We start from the raw sequence: 20,693 nt of genomic DNA, 5'->3' as shown, positions 1-20,693 counted from the left end.
ATAGAACTGATCATATACTCACTCCAGCTCAGTGGTTAAGGTACTCACTCAACTAGTAATCAGAAGGTTTCCAGTTAAAGCTCCACTGCAGCCAAGTTGCCATTGCTGGGCCCCTGAGGAAGGCCCTTAACCCTCAATGGCTCAAGGTCATAATTGTAAGTTGCTTTGGATAAATGTTACAGCTAAATGTCATAAATGTAAATAAATGAAAATGAAGTCTTAAGAGTGAATCAGTGCCATAATGCATTCTGACAAATCACCACAAAAATGAATAGACCTGAAAGAGAGTGCATAGCACACAGCAGCAGTGCAGATTGGGTGGTAGATCTCATGGTTCTGTGGCACAGAACACGAGCGCTATTGATTTTTGGTTTTGTCAAAGTCTTTAATTTTAGGCAAGGTGTCCAGTTTGTGTGCAGTTTGTTTTGGAGACAATAGTCAGCATAGTCTATTGCAAAAATTCAGGTTTTCCGATCAATGACAGCTGAGGAAGACATACCTGTGAGCTCTCGTGGGGAGTCTTTTTGTTGGGACTGTATCCTGAACTGGTCCTTCTTTTATGGAATGCAAGGTTTTATGAGGCTCTGGTTAGTCAAGCCGCAAAGCAAGTTTACACAAAGGCGCTACACATCACCTCTGAACTGACACACGCCACATAGACATGCAGGAAGCACACCTCGGGGGAGCTCGCCCATGACGAGTTTTATCACCCTGACCTTCTGTCTCTGACACAACCATCCATCACTTTCTAAAAGTTGTCATACAGAAATGATTTACATGAAGAGCATTTATGGAGTTTTTGCTGGATACATTGTATCCAGCAGAAAATAATAAGAATCTATGGTTGATTAATGCATTTCTTAAAAGATTTAACAATGGGTACTTTATGACTATTAAATAAATGACTAACCAATAACCCCTTCCTGCTACTGAATACATTTTGAAATCATGGGTGTAATTCTAGCAGGGTTTCGTCCTTGGCTAAAGGTATGTGTGTCGTGCATCATGCATTGTATAAACACTTTGTCCTCTGTGAATAAATGTAGGGATAAAAAAGCATGAAAAGAGCATCATTTTCATGCTGCAAAGTCATTTATCTCTCAACAAATCCAGTGACATATGATTCTCAGGAAGTAAATGCTGCCCCGCCCTTTGGGTCATCAGCGATTCGGAAAGCGTCCTTCAGATCCAGATGTTGCACAGCTCAGAGAATCTCTGGTATCCCACTTCAAGAGCACTGTGGCCACATACTCCACTGCCTCCGGCCTGGATGGCAAGTTTTACAGGCAGGGCAGAACACCTGTTTGCTGGGGACTTGAGCATAATTATACATAAGACAGCAGATAGCAGATGATCTCTGGGCCTCAAGGAAAATACTTATGTTAACTGTCCTCCCAAATATGAATAAAATATGAGTTATTGATAATCTATACATTTGTCTCTATGTGTCCTGGATGTGATCTGAACATTTTTGTGTAACATCTTGTCTAAAAAATATCCAAATGGTATATGGTGTTATGAAACATTATGTATAAGATGATAGAAAATATGTACATGTATGACAAGATAAATTTCGGAGTAATGGTGCTCTGTTAACTATCTTTTAATCTTTTTCTTATTACACCTTGAACTTGTGTACACTTTTTCCCTGAGTGGGGGCTAGTATATATAGTGCAGATATAGTCATATAGTGCAGTATAGTACATTATAATGTGTATAGTAGCAGAGAACTTAATGCTTATCCTTGGAACTTCTAGTGATTGAAAATAAAACAATAGAAAAACATTAACTGATCTGTAAATTATGTCAATTTTATTATAAACTTTATATAAAATAAATATTTTTATATCATTATTTAATATAAAATAAAATAAAAGACAGAACTGGGCACCTAACAAAGCTTGTTTTAGAAAGACTTTAGGAGCATTAAATAATTGCTCCCCTTTCCTGCGCGCACACACACACACACACACACACACACATACACACACACACTCACACACACACACACACACACACACACACACACACACACACACACTCACACACACACACACACACACACACACTCACACACACACACACTCACACACACACACACACACACACTCACACACACACACACACACACACACACGAAGGTGTCCTACTACACTACAGTAATAACATATATCCTGTACTGAAACACAAAGTGACGGATACAGTGACCGATAATACTGCTGCTTAAGAAGAGATTAAACAGATGACTGGTTCCCGTGTGTTTGCAGCATGAATATTTATGAGTTATTTCCTTATCCCAACTATGCTTTTTTTTCTCTTACGACTAAAAATAGATTAAAATATATTAAATATCAATGCAGAGTATATTTCAGAAGCCTGGGGAGAAAAATGCTGGGTACTTTTTGAAAAACACATCAACAGCATCTAATCAGCATCCTACAGAAATGTGGAGCACTGCAGTATCCAGATCAGTCACACAACACACTGACCTCTACTTGGAAGAAGAGCCCTGCAAGCAGTGATTTTACTGTTTAAATGACATCCTATATATTAAACACTAAAATGAAAGCCTAAAAAGTGGGTGTTTCTTTGATTAGTATTAAATCCCTCTGACATTACCAGGTAGAGTTTTGCTACTTAATAAACACATGGCTCTGATTCATCTCTGTTTTGTCCGAACCAATCCAAATGAGCAAAGATGCAGGTCCCTACCACATGACATGCCTTTTTACTTTTTAATGATCATAGACTGCCTTTAAAATGTAGCAGCTCACAGTCATCCTTCACTGGAACTTCAGGGGAAGGGAGACGTTTGGCTGACTACGCCCCCCTTTCTACCAGGATCTTAGATCATTACAGCTGAATCAGGTGAGCGCTCAGACCAATCTCGCCAGAATAACGTGTAAGATCAGTTTATTTTAGAAGAGGAATTTTATACATTTAAAAAGTCTGCCACAATCAAAATTATATTTCAGTAGTTTTGATTATACTTTGATTGCAACAGCATAATTGAAAGTTATTGTTTCAAAAATCTGAAATTATTACCTTAAATTACTGCATTACTGCATTATTGAACTAAGTTCAATTATAAATTGCAAAATGTGCAAAACTTTCATGTTTTTGTCATGTTTTCCCAAAACACTTGAGGTTGTTCCTGAAAAGACTGCTCTCATTAGTCAGTGGGTGGTGAAGTCAGTTTCTGGTAATGCAGAAACAAATTCTTTGGAATAACAATGCGCCTACAGTAAAGACGGCTTTGCTGTGTGATCTGTTTCAGGGAGGCACAGTTTTGATTAATCCATTTTAAAGAGTAAAGAAACCAAAAACAAAATAGACTAAAATGCAAGAACTTTACTACAAAGAGCAATATGTCTAGAAAGTTCTACAAAAAAAACCGCACAATGAGTAGATTATTGAAGAGTCCAGATGATTTCACTCTTTGTTCCTTCTGGATCTAGAGCCATATTTTTGCAACGTGCCAGAAAAACAGAAACATTTGTGTTGAAACTCCAAAAAGACTAACGATGTGTCTGGGTGTTCACTACCAGCGGAGTTTTGTGTCTGCAGTCTGTGGGATGGGTTTCTCCATGTTTCCATATTCTTCACTGCATGCCCTTCATGCTCTTGATCCTTAGGAGTTGCTGAGAGCAGAAAAATGTCCAGTCTCAAGCTGTCCATCCTGTTCACTGGAACTGTGCTTGCATCTGTCTTCCTGCCAGGTGGGAATCAATTCCAGTCACTATTCTAAGAGTAATTGGGTGTCTTTCTATAATAATCTGATCCCACAAATCCTATTTTACTCACATTCATTATATATATATAAAACATTATAAACACATACACCCATAAAAAGGTCTAGTTTCCATAATATATGCTTTTTATATAGAAGTATCTGTGCAGTGCTAAAGAAGCATTTCTTTACAATCACCAGAAGTCCCCTGATAATCAGCTGACTATGTGCTTTCCCCCAAGCCATAAACATCTAACAGGGACCAACTGGTGGTGCAGACATATGGCCCTCATAATGGTGCATATACCGAGCCCTTCAGCTGCCTTCGTCTTCCTTTATGAGAGTGTGCTGATTAAAGTGGCAGCCTTGGGCCATGGGGTGCGTGGGCTTTGTAGTTTAACAGTCGACCTTGCAGGGGCCCTGGTTGCGATAAGCCCACCATTATGGCTCAGGAAGCCATGGGAGCTGGGTGTTTGAACATTAATGTGCAGAACATGGCAAAGACTCATACAATCATAAGTCCTAAGGGCTTATTAGTGAGTCAGCATTTTAAAGCACTTGTGCTATGGGACATCTGGTTCTTGAGGGTTTACGTTCTTTCTTTCATTACTATAACTGTCAGGCTTTGTGGAGGCTGGTCCACTGGTGCACCTGGAGAAGGAGAATGGTAAGTGGCTCTTATTTTAGCATCATGCATGAGGGACTCGGTTATGCAGTGGATGGAGTTATCCAGTAACTGAAGTTTGAGCAGAAGACCACATCTTAAACTTCCTCCATTTTAATTGATATATTTCAGACCTGCCACTACTGTCTGTCTATTTCTGCATACCACCACGCTTCTGTTCCTGTACTTTGTGACTCCAACATTCCTACATCTTTAGAAAGGGGATTCTGGTCTTCTGGGGCCACACAAAGACTGTGTCATACTCCAGTGGCAGCTCTCCAAGTTTTGAATTTTTAGCATGAAAATGAATGCTTCAACCTAACATTATACACTGTAGCCCTAAAACGTCATGCATAACACTTTCTCAAACACTGGATGATTCATTTAATAAGTGAAATGAACTTCTGCTTCTTGATGGGCACAGTGGCAGACGCCTCCGTGGAGAAGCAAGGCAGTTCGTCAGGGCTGCCAAAGCTGGGGCGCGAGAGGAGGAGCATTGCTTACAAACAACAGCCAGACTTTGGGGACTGGTACAAGTACTTCATGGCCACCCACAACCAGGAGGGAGTGAGTACTCACTGATAATAAATGAAACTGTGAAGTGAAGACCTAACTGTTGTTAGGATTTGACTGCTTTTAGAAATCAATATTCTGTAGGTATACTGTTTCAAAAAACAGCATATTATGAAAGATTGTTGTTGGATACAATAATTGCAATTCTATCTCTGATTTCACATTTGTAGATTGAGAACCTGGATCGGATCTATATGCTGTACCTGCAGAACAAGCATAGGGTGGAGGAGGGGCGCTCCTACAACCATTACCTCAACCACCTGAGTGAGATCTACAAGGCCTGTGCCAACTCTGATGATCCCGACTGCATTGCAGAGTCCACCAGCAAACCTGCTGCCAAGGTCCTCACGCCTGCTCCATTCAGGCAAGCCATTGTGAAGGGGTGTAACCCATACCTGGATCCCTACTGCGTCTACACCATGGATCCTCGCTCTGCAGCACCCGAGGAATCTGCCCCTGCACCAGTGAAGGCTTCCGCTCCCGCACCCCTCCTCACCGCACTGCTCCCTTTACATCTACGGGCACCGCTGGGCTACAACCATGCCCCGGTGATGGAGTCCTTCCTGTCTGCCGAGCAGAGAGCTGAGCTGCTTCGCATCTGCAGCCCATTTGACGTCGAGTGCCTGCAGTACCACCTGCGCGCAGCTTATGGCTATAAGCCCAGCCTCAGCCCCGCCCCTTCCTACGCCCACCTTGGCTGCGACCCTGCCAAAGACCCGTACTGCAGGCCCATGCTGGTGGCCAGGGCTCCCTCAGGTCTGTACCAACTGTACCCCTCCTGTGACCCTGCATTGGACCCTCTCTGTGCTATCCACGGAGCACCAGCTGCTCAGGTTGCAGGACAGGCTGAGGAGGCTCCCAGGGAGCAATTCTGCAACCCACTGTTTGACAGGGGCTGCAACCCTCTTACTGCTACCAAGCTGGCTAGACTCACCAATCCAGTGCTGGAGTACACACCCCAGGATGAACCAGCACCCGTCAACCTGGCTTGCGACCCCCGCTATAGCCCCTATTGCCTGATGGGGGGCACGGCTGCCCTGATGAGGCCACCTCCACTCCTCCCCCAGTTCCAGACCCACTCCAGCCTGGGTATCCCTGCAGCTTCCAGCACTGCCCGGGATGGTATTATCGAGCCCCACCCTGACTGTGATCCCGAAATCGACTTCAATTGCCGCCTGCGACGTGCAGAGCCTGCAGCTGATGAGGGGCGGGCTGAGGTGCAAAGAGATGAGCCGACCCAGCAGGAAAGTGGCCAGGGGAACCCCAGCACTGCCAACATAGCACCTGAGCACCCACGATTTGAGAATTTCCTGAGAGCATACATGGGTCCTTACAAGAAATAAGTGGACATGCCACTTTCTAAAAAGCTCTGGAAACTCTGCCCACATGTCAAGTGTTTCCACATGAGCTCTCAAACAGGCACATAAGTTCAAGTCAGCAGAGACCTCCTAGTGATGAAGCCAGTACTGACAGTTCAGTATAGTGTACAGTTCTAGGGGTCAAGCCAAAGAAGGACGATTTCAGTAGAGATAATTATTCATTCAGCTAAAGTTAGCAGTATACAAACCTTACTGTCTGTGTCTGGAAACTCAAGTCTCTTCAAAGTGTTGTGATTATCTTGAAAATCATGTGAAATAATTTCTGTATTTATGTGTATTGCGGATAAGGGTTAGTTTACTAGAATATGGCTGAATTTGCATTTAAATTTTAGGCAACCTGTGTTTTTTTTCTGGTCTGTACATTGTCATATTCCTTAAATTTGTTATATGGGTTCTGATAAAAAAGGATTTGAGTCTGAACAACTTCACTGAAATATGCTCATATAAGTATTTTTCATCTGTGTTGTATGCTTTTGAATGTATGGTTAAAATAAACAGCTTTGGAAATATTAAGTAACAAGATTTTGGTGTTACATGAAGGTATGTCAATATACACAATCTCCTCTTCCTGTCAACATCCTTGTATGTCTAATTAAACATATTTTAAGTAATAAAAGTTTAGAACTTTTCCATCGTCTCTGGATACAAGAGACAGATTCCTTATCTCTGAATCTCAGATAACCTTCTGTAACGTCCCATAAATGACAGACGAACTAAGATACTGGAGTCATTATTATCAACAAACACACATGCTATAACAAACCACTCAACATGACCTGTATAGATCAAAATTAATTTGAGGTCTAAAAGGTAATAAATTATTCATTCTGCAATGATGCCTTGGTTGGGTATAAAATCAAGGAATCAAGAACAACTGCTAACTTTCCATGGATTCCCATTAGAAAGACTAATAATAGCATTCTGTGTTAACCGTCTGCCTTCTTTGGTCTTTGGCACAGCACACAAGCTCTGGTGAAGTCTGCTTAGCTGAATGAAAAGTAAGTTAAATTAATTAAGAGTAGACTATGTCTCATGTGAATATCTGCCTTAGCTATTATTAGGATGTCTCCGCAGGAGGTGCCTGTATAATACGGGCGCCCTTGATGACAGGTTTAAAGAAAACATGGGAAGCCAGCACAGTAACACTAATGACCACTTGGGAGAAAGAGGTGTAGGGAGAACTATGCAGTAATTGTAGGTGCAGGTTGTAACTGGGATCCTAGAGTGAACAGAACTGCATTGTCATGTGTCAGTACAGAACAGAAAACATTATAGCTGGTCCTACAAATGGACATTTGGATGAATGTTCCCGACATCTTTAAAATGAGTAAGTCTGTCAGTTTAACCTGTCAATGTCACCAAACATCTTAGCAGTGGTAATGTCTTTGTATGTGTTCTCTTATGTCCTCTTGTCTGGTTCTACGTTTCATGGACAGAAGCTTTAAAGTCAACCACATACATTTCAGCATGTTAACATTACTGACCTGATACCAATGTGATCAGTTGTGATCAATGTTTAATCCCTGTTACAAATGTATCCTTAAAGGGAAACATTAATTCTTAAAGTTGCGGAATATAATTGGTAAGTCATCCATTCAATACTAGCAACAAGCAAAAAAAAAAGAAAAAAAGAAAAAAAACTACAAATCTGGAGCTGTCCAAGGCTGTGTCTCTGCCATATATATTCCTGGCTTGTCTGGTGTAGCTCATAGCCAACTGGGTATTCATTGTTGACTCTGCAGGCTGCAGGGCTTCGTGTAGAACTGGAATGGATCGCTCCAGTCAGCATGGGCTGGGTTTTGTGCTGACTTCACCCTTGGCCCTAATCCCCTGGAGACAACCATAACATCTCATTAGCTAGTTTAGAAAGGGGTTGCGATTGATAATGAGGATAAATATATCCTCAGCAAAAGCGAACCCAAATTAGCCATATGTTTGTATTTCCAGGAGGCAGCAGTACCGCGGGGCCACCCATCTGAATGTCCATAAGTGGCTTCTTCCTTGGAAAATTAATGTAGATTTTAATCAAGAACGTTACATTTGGATGTACTGCTCTTAGATGAACATCAAAATGTGTCACTAGTATCAGGAAACAGGAAATGTCAGTTATGTGTCTATCAAGTGAACGTGAATGCACATCAGAAAACGTTTATAAATGAACACGAAAATCCTTCACTTTTAGAATGCAGTAATAGCCATGAAGCACAGTGTAATGTCAAGAGGTCAAGAGGTGCAGCATCTTTCAGTGATAGGCCAGGTGTACATTGTGAGAAAACAGGACTCTGGTTAACAGTGACATTTCCTGTTGAGCAACTGCCTTAAAAATAGTCATGTCTTGGTAGTCCCAGAAAAGCCCAGTATCACCTCAGCAGATGTGCCCAATGCTGCCCCACCGTCAGTACACCAGACAAATCCCTCTGCAACATTGTATATCTGACCCAGATTGAATTTAAAAAAAAATTTTAAGATACTAAATGATAATAAATTTAAAGTAACATACAAACAGAAACCCCAACATTATTCTATACAGAGTTAGTTCCATGTCCTGAACACTAATAGAGAAGACATGGTGAGTGAGGTCTCATCTAACATTTATTTAACCGATAAGACCAGGGCTTGTGGGAGGTTGTGTTTATGCCCACCTGGTTGTGCTTGGTGTCTAAGCTGACACGAGACATTTGCCTCAGTCTTCAGATGCAATTGGTGGGAGAGTTTTCAGTTTCCGCAGGGTTCACTTTAAAAGGGTTGCACATCAACAGGCCTGAAACACCCCGTGAAAGACATTTTTGAAGGTTTTGTGGCATGCTGTGGCAACTTCTCTTGTAGATTGTTCTGAAAGATAACGTTTTAAATAAATGCTTTAGGGTGACACCCCATTAGCCCTTTCAGATCTGACAGGGAAAAATTATGGAATCACTGTCCTTGGTGCAAGGAATGGTGCATTTTGGAGGGAAGTTGAGGGATTATATGGGAAGGCAAATGTACTGTTCATTAACACTGAGATTTTCAGAAGAAATATTATGGGGTGCACTGAACTGCAGAAGAAAAAAAAGTCATTTGAATAGTAGCAATAATTAAAAGGGCTAAATGCCCTAGTGTGGCTTATTGTTTGGAACACAATTGTTTTTGAATTCCTTGTTGTTTGTAATATTATTTGGAATTATTCCTTTTGGGATATAATTATCTTTCAGAGTAACTTTTTTTTTTTCGTGTGTGTGTGTGTGTGTGTGTGTGTGTGTGTGTGTGTGTGTGTGTGTGTACGTGCGTTTGCGTAGCGGGGGTGGCCATAAAGGAAGTGAGGGCAATAGATAATTTCTTTAAACAGCCATTAAGAATATCAAACAGTGTCCATATCAAACAGAGGTGGCCTATTTACATTAAAACCGACCTGCTTTAATAATTCAAGCATTGCAGAATAGCAACCTAGAGCTCACCAGACATCTGTGATCTGTCTGCTTGAGTCCTGCATGTAGCGAAGATCAAGGTGTTTTCTGTATGATAATGTACAATAAACAATGCACTAAGTACAACACACTAATAGTGCCGCTTTTTAAATGTTTTTTAACTGAAATAGCAATATGACATAATAAAAAAACACGCGTCTGTTGTAGATATGGTGCAACGTTAAAAGTGCTGATATTGGTATTTGTTCACAGACCGAACATATGATCCAGTCATTTGTATGCCTGCCATTTCAACTTCATTAGATTCCTTAAGCATTCCGTTAGGCCACTTATACGGACCACACGACACGCGTAACTTCCAAGTAAGACGGTTTTAATATTGATTGCACTGGGGGGGGGGGGTAACTTTCAGCAACCGAGCAAAAACGGACATACCGCGGATCCCAGCAGAAGGATTCAAAGGATTCAGTGCGGTGTTTAGTCACATGACAGACTAGTCAGCACTCAGCGGCAGTGCACGAGCTGGGCACGCGTCCTGCTCTCCTGCACGCATTTATGCTGTAAATTAGTCGGAGTCTTAATTTGTCTTAATTTGCGACTTCCTCCGTTCGGTGAGTACCCTTTCTCGTGCGCACGTAGTATTCACCCTTTTTTTTGCGGGGGGGGGGGGGGGGGGTGTCTCGTGGCGGTGCGAGATCAAGTTTTTCGTCCATTCACTTGCATACTGTGATCGAATCTTAAATTCATTCAGATAACAGGATCCGATTAGACTAGCCGGAAGGAATAAATCAGAAATAGTGTTTGTCGGATTTGTACTGGTTTTGGTGAATATTTATAAAAAGCTCTGCTTTTCCTATCCGGAAGGCGTTAAATCGTTCTGTAAACGTATTCTTTAGCACAATTGTTAGTAAAAGTCTAAAAATATTTATTGCTTTTCCCAGTTATTAGTAATCTTTTCTCTTTAATGCTAATATATTGGCTTATGGGTGAGCAGTCATGACTGAGTTTCCAAAGAGTGCGTGATGCACAGCAAATAGCCCGCTGTTGAGTAAACTCTTACACTGTTCATTTGTGTCCTGCTGGCCGCGTATCAAAACTGCAAGTTAATTCATCACGTCTTTTCCCTTTGTGGTGATTGATTATATTACTGGAAGATAACCATGATAAATTGGCGATGAAACATCAGTAAGTCCAGTTGGTTTGTTTGCCCATTGTGCTTCTTTCTTTGTATTATTTCAGTAACATCACTACATTTCAATACATTAATTCATTTTCAGCACCAAGGACATATACCTTCTTCCTGTGTTATGTATAGTGTCGGATATTAATGCAGCATGTTTAGAGACCATTTTAGAGATCAGTTCAGAGATCAGCATTCCTCCTGTTCGAGCTGCTTTCATCAGTTCTTACTGCTTAAAAAAAAAAAATGTCTTACCCTCTAGGCTACCGTGTGGTAGCCTTGACTTGAACAGCAACATTAAATGATCAAACTCCACCTGATGACTTTGCTGATTACATTTACTAACAAAAACTGTGCGTTATGCTACCACAAGGTACACAAGAGTGTTATTTTAGAGATAAAACAGCATTTATTATTCAGACTGCATCCGTCAGGAACCTGATGGAAGAAGCCAACCGTGAAATATCTTTTTTCTAAATAAAGCTTTTCTCTCATTGAGAAAGAATAGCTCACATGAGAAAGCGGGATAGACCTTTAGCCTCTCAGTGAGCTGGACCATGTCCAAAAGCTCTAGTGGGCACTGTTTGTAGCAGTGAACTGGACAAGCTGACAGCTGTGGATTTTCTTGTGGACACTAGACAGTGGATAGGTAGTAGTAATGGTAGAGCTCTACGGAAGCTGCCATAGATTAAGAATAATGACCTCGATCTTTTAGTCTCCAGCATATAGGCTTTGCATTAAGGTGTTCACACAAATGTTTTTTTTATTCAAAAGGTATTCCTTTCCCTCTGTAGAGTCTTGCTAAACCTAAAATATTATGATGAAAAGACTACACCGTATGTGTTGTGGAGGACAGAGACTCAGAGTGAATTAAAAACATTCACAGAATTCCTGTTTAAAGAGAATGCAGTCACGCTTTACTTAAGATCTGCTAGCATGCTTCAGAGAGACAAGCCTTGCGTGTGCCTGTCCACTCTATTCACTGTGCCCTTGCGCGCCTACTAGTATTTGTGCATGTCGGCTACTAATATGTGGTTCGAAAATGTATCCTCTCACCCCCGGAGAGGGTTCTAGAGAAGCAAAGAGACTGAGTGGGAGAAAGCTATTAGCATAAAACATCCCATTTTATCATTTAGTAACAAGCACATAACCAATTAGTCTTTACACCAAAGCACTCCACTGACGTATTCCTTTGCCTGACCATGTTCTGCTTGGACTGCTTTAGTTTCATTAAAAGGTAGACAGACTATGTTGAGCAAAATGGCATCGGAATCAAGGAATATTTGCAGTTCTGCTTTCATTGTGTTCAGACCTTACAGATAGGGACTCCACATCTGTGGGGAGCAACACTTCATATTTCCCTGCAACTTACACACATGGAATGTCAAATAATTTCTATATTTGTCCTATTATTTATTGCTGCCATAACAAAATAGGCCTAATTGGGCTAACATTTTACATGCTATTATATCAAGCATACAGTTGGGATTCGACACTGAAAGGGAAAAAACATATAATCTGTGGATGTTCCTCAAAAAATAAAAGTTTAATTCAATTTAAAACATCTATTCCTTAATCCTATTTCTTAATCCTCAAGACTTGGCAAACCAACCTCATCTTATTAGCAATTTATATTTATTTAATGAACAACAATACTAAATGTCCAATGGGGGATTTAATTATATTATAATATTTGGAATTATACTTTAAAATCTGATTAATACAACAGTTAGTAACTGTTTATCTTACCCTATCATCTGGATCAATTTACCCATAACATTGGGCAAGTTCAGTCACAAGGCCACAACTTCTGTAGACCCAATATATTGTTATCTATTTGAGTTAGGTAGACTGCTAATGTTTCAATCAATGGCACACATCCTGAACTTGTGTTGCATGCAGTAGCTTTATTTCTCTCTCATAGTCACTTGGCTACAGGTCGACTTAAGTTAAAAAATGGCTCATCTTACCCCACTCTCCCCTATATATGCCTTTTATCGATGTTTAAATTTGGTGGTTAAGATGAATCTGTGCGAGACCTTTAGCACATATCTCTGGTTTGTTTCAGCTAGCAACGATTATGGCTGCTTGAAGCATTTCTTATCAATCAGGTTAAATGGAAACTAATCAGCTCATTTATGAGAAACACTTCCCTTGCGCATGCTCTGACCGGTCACATTACTGGGTCACTGTGCTCACAGGGGCATCGTTCCAAACTGGCATACAGCATTTGCTTCATTGTTCCTTGTCGCCCATTCTTTGGTCAGTTTCTGAACACAGGACCTACTTAGCTGCTATTGTTTGGCTGGCAGAGCATTCGCAACACCGCGGTGACACAGATTGAAGTGGCCTGTAAGTGTGTGTTGCGCTGTTAACAAGTGCATCATGCCTGGCATTGTTGCTGTGACTGCTGGGATAGCAGTGGTCCTGTCGTCAGAAATAGTGGCTAACACAAGTTGTGCTGAGCAACAGATCGACTACGGTGGATATAGATAAATGTTTCTAACAAAGAAAGTGATAGCATCATAAATCCAGTCCTTAAATTGGCCTTTAGAAATGCCTAAGTTGGAGAATCATTATATTTTAGGCATTATATTTTATGCATTATATTTTATTTAATATTTTATGCCATATTTTTCATGTTTTATTAATATGTTTCCTCTCTTTCAGGTAATGTGATGTTATAATTATTTATTTGCTTTATGTAATGCTTTACATTAATTCTTTATTATTATTTCTTATATTTATGCAGAATAATTTTTTACTCTTTTGTTACTTTACTTTTTTTTTATCTGTGTCTGTATAAAATGTCTTTGAAAGCATGTGTATTTCAGCACCATGGATAGCTGCTGTTCAAAGGCTACCATAAAACCACAATCTGATTTTGTTCTTGGTCCCTTCTAAGTACTGCATTTAGTGTTCCCCATTCTCCATCTCATTTCTCATTGTGGATCCGGCTTGTTGTATTAGGATATAATTAATCATGATGGTACTGAGACACCTACTCACATCTACTAAAATCAGCTGTGCATTTTGTGCAGTTAAAGATAGGGAACTGTGAATAAATCCAAGGTCACAAAATAACTGAGAACAAACAAACACGCAAAAAAAACAGCAGTCAGTTGGAGGGCTCCTAAAGTTTGGTCTGAGTTAGGATGTCTGCCAGAAACTAGCAGCAGGGCACTACATTGAAGGGAGGAGAGGCTATGACTGTCACACACTTTACTATGTAATTTAAAGGAAGGGAGCAGAGCCTAAAAATAAATTCAAATAAACGTAGTAGCACTAGCAGATTTTACAATGCAAATCCATATAAAAGGCCAATACATTGTAAATACAAAACATCACATGAAAAGAAAAAAAAAGGTTCTAGGATTTAAATTATTTTAAAAGCAAGCTGAATGTAAAATTGAGCAAATAAGGACAGGAAGACCTGGTGTGTGTGTGTGTGTGTGTGTGTGTGTGTGTGTGTACACACACACACACACACACACACACACACATACACACACACACACACACACATATACACACACACACACACACACACATATACACACACACACGTATACACACACACACACACACACACACACACACATATACACACACACATATACACACACACACACACACGCACACACACACGTATATAGGATAATTAAGAGAAAATGGGACACAGATGAAAACAGTGAAGCACAGAGACTAGACAGAACAGAAACAACAACTAAACCACATGGCATACCATCATAGAAACCAAGATTAAACCATGACTGAACCTTCACCTTGATGCACAGCTTCTGAAACACACTCTGAAAAGTGGGCAGTCTGGGCCCTGGGGAAGGATGAAGCCAGCCGGTGGGATCACAGTAACCAGGAACAGGACCCGGAACAGGATCAGAGGCCAAAGCCAAGGCCAGATCCAGGGCAAAGTCAGGAGTAACACCAGGGGCTATGTCAGGAACAAGATAGGGAACCAGTTCCAGAGGTGGCATGGAAGCAGGGTCTGGATTTGGGTCAGGATCAGGTGTGGGCGCCGGGTACAGTCCGGAACAGAAGCTGGAGATGGGGAAGGGCAGGACTGGAGCCTGTGAGGCTGTGCGGCAAGGGGAAGGGCAGGACAGGAGCCTGTGGGGCTGTGCGGCTAAGGGAAGGGCAGGACTGGAGCCTGTGGGGCTGTGCGACTAAGGGAAGGGCAGGACTGGAGCCTGTGGGGCTGTGCGGCTAAGGGAAGGGCAGGACTGGAGCCTGTGGGGCTGTGCGACTAAGGGAAGGGCAGGACTGGAGCCTGTGGGGCTGTGCGACTAAGGGAAGGGCAGGACTGGAGCCTGTGGGGCTGTGCGGCAAGGGAAAGGGCAGGACAGGAGCCTGTGGGGCTGTGCGGCAAGGGGAAGGGCAGGACTGGAGCCTGTGGGGCTGTGCGGCAAGGGGAAGGGCAGGACTGGAGCCTGTGGGGCTGTGCGGCAAGGGAAAGGGCAGGACAGGAGCCTGTGGGGCTGTGCGGCAAGGGGAAGGGCAGGACAGGAGCCTGTGGGGCTGTGCGGCAAGGGGAAGGGCAGGACTGGAGCCTGTGGGGCTGTGCGGCTAGGGGAAATGCTCAGCAGGATAAAACATCAATTTCTATGAAGTTAAAACAGCATACTGACAAACACAAAAAAATCCTTGTTACTTTTATTGCATTAATGTTTATTCATATTAATTCTGTTTAATTATAATGTTGTTTACTTTGTGTTACAGAGTGGTTTACACGCAAATAAACACTTACTGTAAAGATAAATAGGAAGCTTAAGACTTTGGCAGAGTAGTGTGTTTACATATATTTATTTTGCATATTATATCTGTTTAGGCATGAAATACAGTTTTCTTTGATTGAGCCAGTAGTATTAGACCTATAGTTAGCATTGTAAGAATCGCTGAAACAGTGAGTGCAAGAGTTGGGAAAATGTTTGATCTTTTTTCTGCCTTTATTCTGCTTTCACAATACATAAACAAGATTCCCAAATGCATTACACCCAAAGTAAAATGAAGACTTTTAAAAAAAGGATGGTTTTGTCACAGCAGCAGTTTATGTAGAACACGCCATGTGCTTTAACAACGCACAAGGTGAGCTCTATAAAACAGAACATTTGGGTCAAAGATAAAAAACGAAACCTGCTACAGTCTCCTTCGTAAGAGGAGCATTAGTGAGCTGAAAGGGATCACTTCTCTTATCAGCAGCAACACCTGTGTCGTGTTTACCGCAGTGCTTGTTCTGAGAATTCTTGTGCAATCACCGGCCACCGTCATGCACAGCTGAGCATGACATACCACACATTACATGGGGAAGATGGGGAAAACTACTTGTTGTTTTTTAAGGAAATTGTTTTCAGAACTGATGGGCTCAGGACGGGAGCAGGTCAGAGGACCGTCTGAGCCACACAGCCACACGGTGTGGAGGAATGTTTATCTGAAGCCAGTCCAAGGTCATTCTGAAGCTATCGCCACTCATCTTTGAACCAGATCATCTCCTGCTCAGAATGATAAGGTTCCTGACAAACATATACCACAGAAGCCCTGGTGGCTGCAGCAGAGGCCGTGTTCATATCCGAAATAACAAATGGCTTAAACTTGGGTGGAAGTTTAGTGAAGACCACAGCCTTTTGTTTTTCTCAAAGGGATTTTCAGCACCTAAAATAAAAGTATTTGGAATAATGTTTCCTAATCCAGTTCTTGGGGACCACCTAAGAATCTATATTGTTGGTTTATGCATCTATGTTAACAGTCTCAGATATTTGCCAGTGTTTCTGATTGCTTGGTTCAGGTGTGCTGAGAGATGGGTAAGATGATAAAGCTGGGGATGCCCCACAGTACAGGCCCTCAAAGCCTTGCCTTATGCTAATAGAGCCCTGCACTGATTACAGTCAGGTTGACAACACAGTACTCAGAAAAGCTGCAGCATGTCTGTAATGTTGACCTGCGAAAGACGAGAGACCTGCTGTGCCTTTTCCTGTTTCTCTGAGTGTGAACTTCACACCTCCTGGAGAGTTTCTCCACTGGCAATTCTAGACCCCCCCCCCCCATATTATCAACACATTAGAGCTCATGGAGCCGGGATGTCTGTCTCCGAAACAGCGGCAGGTTACTCGACCACTTGCACAACCTGTGATGTTCAGAAGGATATAAAAAGAATGCGAGGCCCACTTGAGAGGAAAGAAACAACAAGATATTATAGGGTGCAGTATATAGTATATTATAGTTACATTTCTTGCATGTGTGTATGTTTTTCAGAAGTCCATAGTGAGGAGGATGGCTGGCAGGACACTGACCAGCAGTGTGACGAACAGGACTGATGCCCACTCCCTCCACTCCAGGGTCTTCATCGGTAACCTCAATACAGCGGCGGTTGCCAAGGCCGACGTCGAGCGCATCTTCGCCAAATACGGCAAGATCACAGGCTGCTCGGTGCACAAGGGTTTCGCCTTCGTGCAGTATGCCAGCGAGCGGGACGCGCGCTCCGCCGTGGCTGGGGAGAATGCCAGGGTCATCGCTGGACAGCCCTTGGGTCAGTGGATATTCTCTAACACGACTGAGATCTTCTGCTGGACGCCCCTCCAGGTGCTCCAGTATTATTGGTAAATGGAGATTGAGGGTCATTTTCATACTGTACAGGGAGAGTTTCAGATTGTACAGAAACACTGTACAGAGACACAATCTGTGAATGAAGAGTTTTATACTGCAAAATGACACTTTAATACTGTACAAGGAGAGCTTTATACTGCAGAGTGGCACTTTCATACTGTAGAGGAAGAGTTTCATTCTTCATAGGGTCAAATGGTGCAGCAGGATGAATTTCCAGCTTGTTGAATTTACAAAAGATTTTATTAGCTGATGAAATTCTGGGAGTAATGTATTCAAGCTTGTATTCATGTATATTAGTCAGATATTAGTCAGCTTTCTTCACACAGATGGTTGATGGTAGAGTTGTTGCTATGCAGAGCATTTTCAATTAAATTTGGATTTGAGTTTGCACCTTCCTCTCCCTCATTGGTTCTCACTCTCTCTAACACACACTTACCTCTGAGCACACTCATATACACATACACGCACACACACAAAACATTTGTCATATGTTATTGGGGTCACACAGCAGAGTTCATTGTATTTTGAAATGTATATCTCAATATCAGCTGGATTTACTGCTCCATTTCCACACACAGCTCTGTGAACTAGGCCTTGTCTGATATGCGCATATGGCACTTTGCTGTGCCATTGTTGTGCCATTTTGGACAGCAGATGAGGAGAGATGAATAACGTTGGAATGAAAGTAGGCCTATTTGAAACCTGCCATCGGGTTCAGCTATTTAGTCTCACTGAAGTCTCACTTTAGTCTTACATTGGCTACAATTACTTCACTGAGTAACACAGCTGGTTGAAGGAAATACTAAACATAGCTTGTGCAGTGGGTCTTAGTGCACAGGAAGCCTTTAAAGTTATGTTTATTAACTGGTTGATTAACTGATTACTTGCGCTTCTATGTTTGAAGTGCACTTTACTAAGGAAAATAAATTAGTGAGATTGTTTGGTATTGTATGAACTCTCCTCACATACACATATGCTTCAACACATATTATAGTCGTTTGACACGTTTTGATATATTTTACAATGGCAGGTTATTCTTTATTTACTCCAGTGTCCATCTTCACTCAGCCTGACTTTAGGTATGCAGGCATTCCTGGTGGGTTCCCAGGCAGCCTGTAGAGAACGCATTGCCTTGAGCTTCTCTTCATGTTACATGGCAACCCTGAGAACTTGCAGTCAAACCCTGTTCAGAACTGCCCCTGCTGAGCATAACGAAGCATATGTTCTCATTACCACTCCACTTGTGGGTTTGATAAAGCATGCTTGAACAGGAACAAGCTGAATAGATACACCTTTGTGGCCCCTGATTTTAAGCATTGCAGTGCCCTCTTGTGTTCATAAATGTAACTGGCTGAAAGTCCACTTTATATGAGTAAAGAAACTCATTTAATCCTCTTTTAAAGAGTTACGTTTGTTGTGTTAGGTTGTAATAATGAATCCTGATTAATTATTTCCCTATGATTTGACATGGAGGCTGCTTGGTCTGTCTTTACATGTTGTCTGTTATTCCACGTCATGGCAAGTCGTGGTTTGGGGGTATGCTGTCTTTGTATACACAAAAGGTTGCACTCCTGCAATCTTACTTTCACCTCCAGAACAGTTAGAGCACTATCTGAGTCAAACACTAGGTGGCGACTATAACATGCAGTGTGGTTCAATTACCACTGCAGTGAACAAGATTAATTCAGAACTGTCATCTGAAATATTTTTTTGTGTGTGTTTCATAACCTTGTGTTTCATTCATTCGTGCATCTTCACTCGGGCATGCATTTGCATTAGACTATGCTGCACAATTTCAGTTTTTCACACCATGTTCAGAGCAAAAATGAGCTCTGGCTGACCTTTCTGTGTAATTACACATGCTTTTTAAAATCATCTTTCAACATTGCTCTAGCATATGAGCAGCAAGACTCTTCAGTACATCACAAAAATAGTCTGTAGTGGGATGCTTAAGGGTTCTGAAGGCATGGAGTAATATGATCTGTTCACTGGATATTTTTAGAAATCTCACTGCTTATGTATTGTGGAAACTGTGTTTATTGTAAAATGCCATAAGAGTGCTGAGAAAAACAAGATAATAAAGAAGTTTTATTCTTCATTTATAATTTTTAAACTCTTATTTTTTTTTTGTAAAAAACAATCACTAATTAATCCCTCCAAATTAAATATATAACTTCGTGGAAATATCAGTACATCTAAGTTTGTTTTGTTTTTTTACGTAGACCCTTAAATGGATCCCTCGATTCAATCAGTGCCCTGTCAAATCACTCATTTGAATTATTCATGACCAGTATGTTCCAGATCAGATAACCCCCCTACCTTCAGTGCCAATGGTACAGTCTGGAGTGGTGTGTATCTACATTTTCAGCTCATTCAGTCAGTAACCCCAAGAGCAACTACCTGAGACTTGAATCATAGAGGGAGGTACCAATTGCCACTTTACCAACGCAGAGGAAAACATGCATAGCCTGTTGGATACGTATGGAAGAGCAGCGTATAAGGGAAAACAGCACCGCAGTCTTAAATGTGAGTAGACTATTCAGCAGAACGATATTTATACACGATAAAATTTGATCAGTAACAAAGATTAAATAATTAGTAATACTAGAACCTCTGATGATAGTGCCACACATACAGCCTCTTATCATCCCCATTGTGTCATTATCACCATTTAGTGCATAATTTAGTCACTCGCTGGAAACTCCCATTTAAATCATTGTGCTTTTGAACCCAAAAATGCAGCTTGCAGTTTAGTAAAAGTGACATGCTTTCTATAGGGTCAAGTTCTAAAGAAACAATGAAGCAACAGTTGCTTGCTTGTACTTGCTTTTTAAAAAATGAGATGCTGCAACATTCCAATAAATTAAAGTTAGTTCATTCAAAAACAAACTTCTAAATAATTACTGCAAATAATTCATTTGCATCATAATTTCCTGTAATTAAAAATGGGTATTAGGGAAATTATGTGACAGTATTTGAATTTTTTGTGTATGTATTATAGATATGTGTGATGGTATTATAGATATTCAGCTTTTGTCAGGAACAATACATGTTGCATCTGCATGTTTGTAACCTACATAAGGGATGCGAACAGGTCAGAGTTGTCATGGATATGTGGACTGTGCACAATAGGATGAAGACTTTT

General features: G+C 41.3%; 2 protein-coding genes across 2 annotated transcripts in view; both read left to right on the top strand.

Moving 5' to 3' along the window:
• The first annotated feature begins 1,137 nt into the window (after positions 1-1,137).
• On the top strand, positions 1,138-6,670 carry and2 (actinodin2). Its single transcript, XM_035536484.2, has 5 exons — positions 1,138-1,273; positions 3,636-3,719; positions 4,353-4,397; positions 4,819-4,961; positions 5,138-6,670. The coding sequence occupies exons 1-5, from the start codon at positions 1,138-1,140 to the stop codon at positions 6,308-6,310; spliced, it is 1,581 nt and encodes a 526-aa protein (XP_035392377.1). The 3' UTR covers positions 6,311-6,670.
• A 3,579-nt stretch (positions 6,671-10,249) lies between these two features.
• ralyla (RALY RNA binding protein like a) overlaps positions 10,250-20,693 on the top strand; it is a 16,711-nt gene continuing 6,267 nt past the window's right edge. Inside the window, exons 1-2 of the mRNA XM_027028015.3 lie at positions 10,250-10,361; positions 17,198-17,471. Of these exons, the coding sequence (XP_026883816.2) occupies positions 17,216-17,471 (256 nt within the window). The 5' untranslated portion in view covers positions 10,250-10,361; positions 17,198-17,215. The remainder of the gene's footprint in view (positions 10,362-17,197; positions 17,472-20,693) is intronic.

The sequence above is a fragment of the Electrophorus electricus genome, chromosome 20 (genome assembly GCF_041902795.1).
Source record: "Electrophorus electricus isolate QZ-2024a chromosome 20, ASM4190279v1, whole genome shotgun sequence".
Taxonomy (NCBI): domain Eukaryota; kingdom Metazoa; phylum Chordata; class Actinopteri; order Gymnotiformes; family Gymnotidae; genus Electrophorus; species Electrophorus electricus.
The sequence above is the reverse complement of the archived record's forward strand: the minus strand, read 5'-3'. Positions and strand labels throughout refer to the sequence as shown.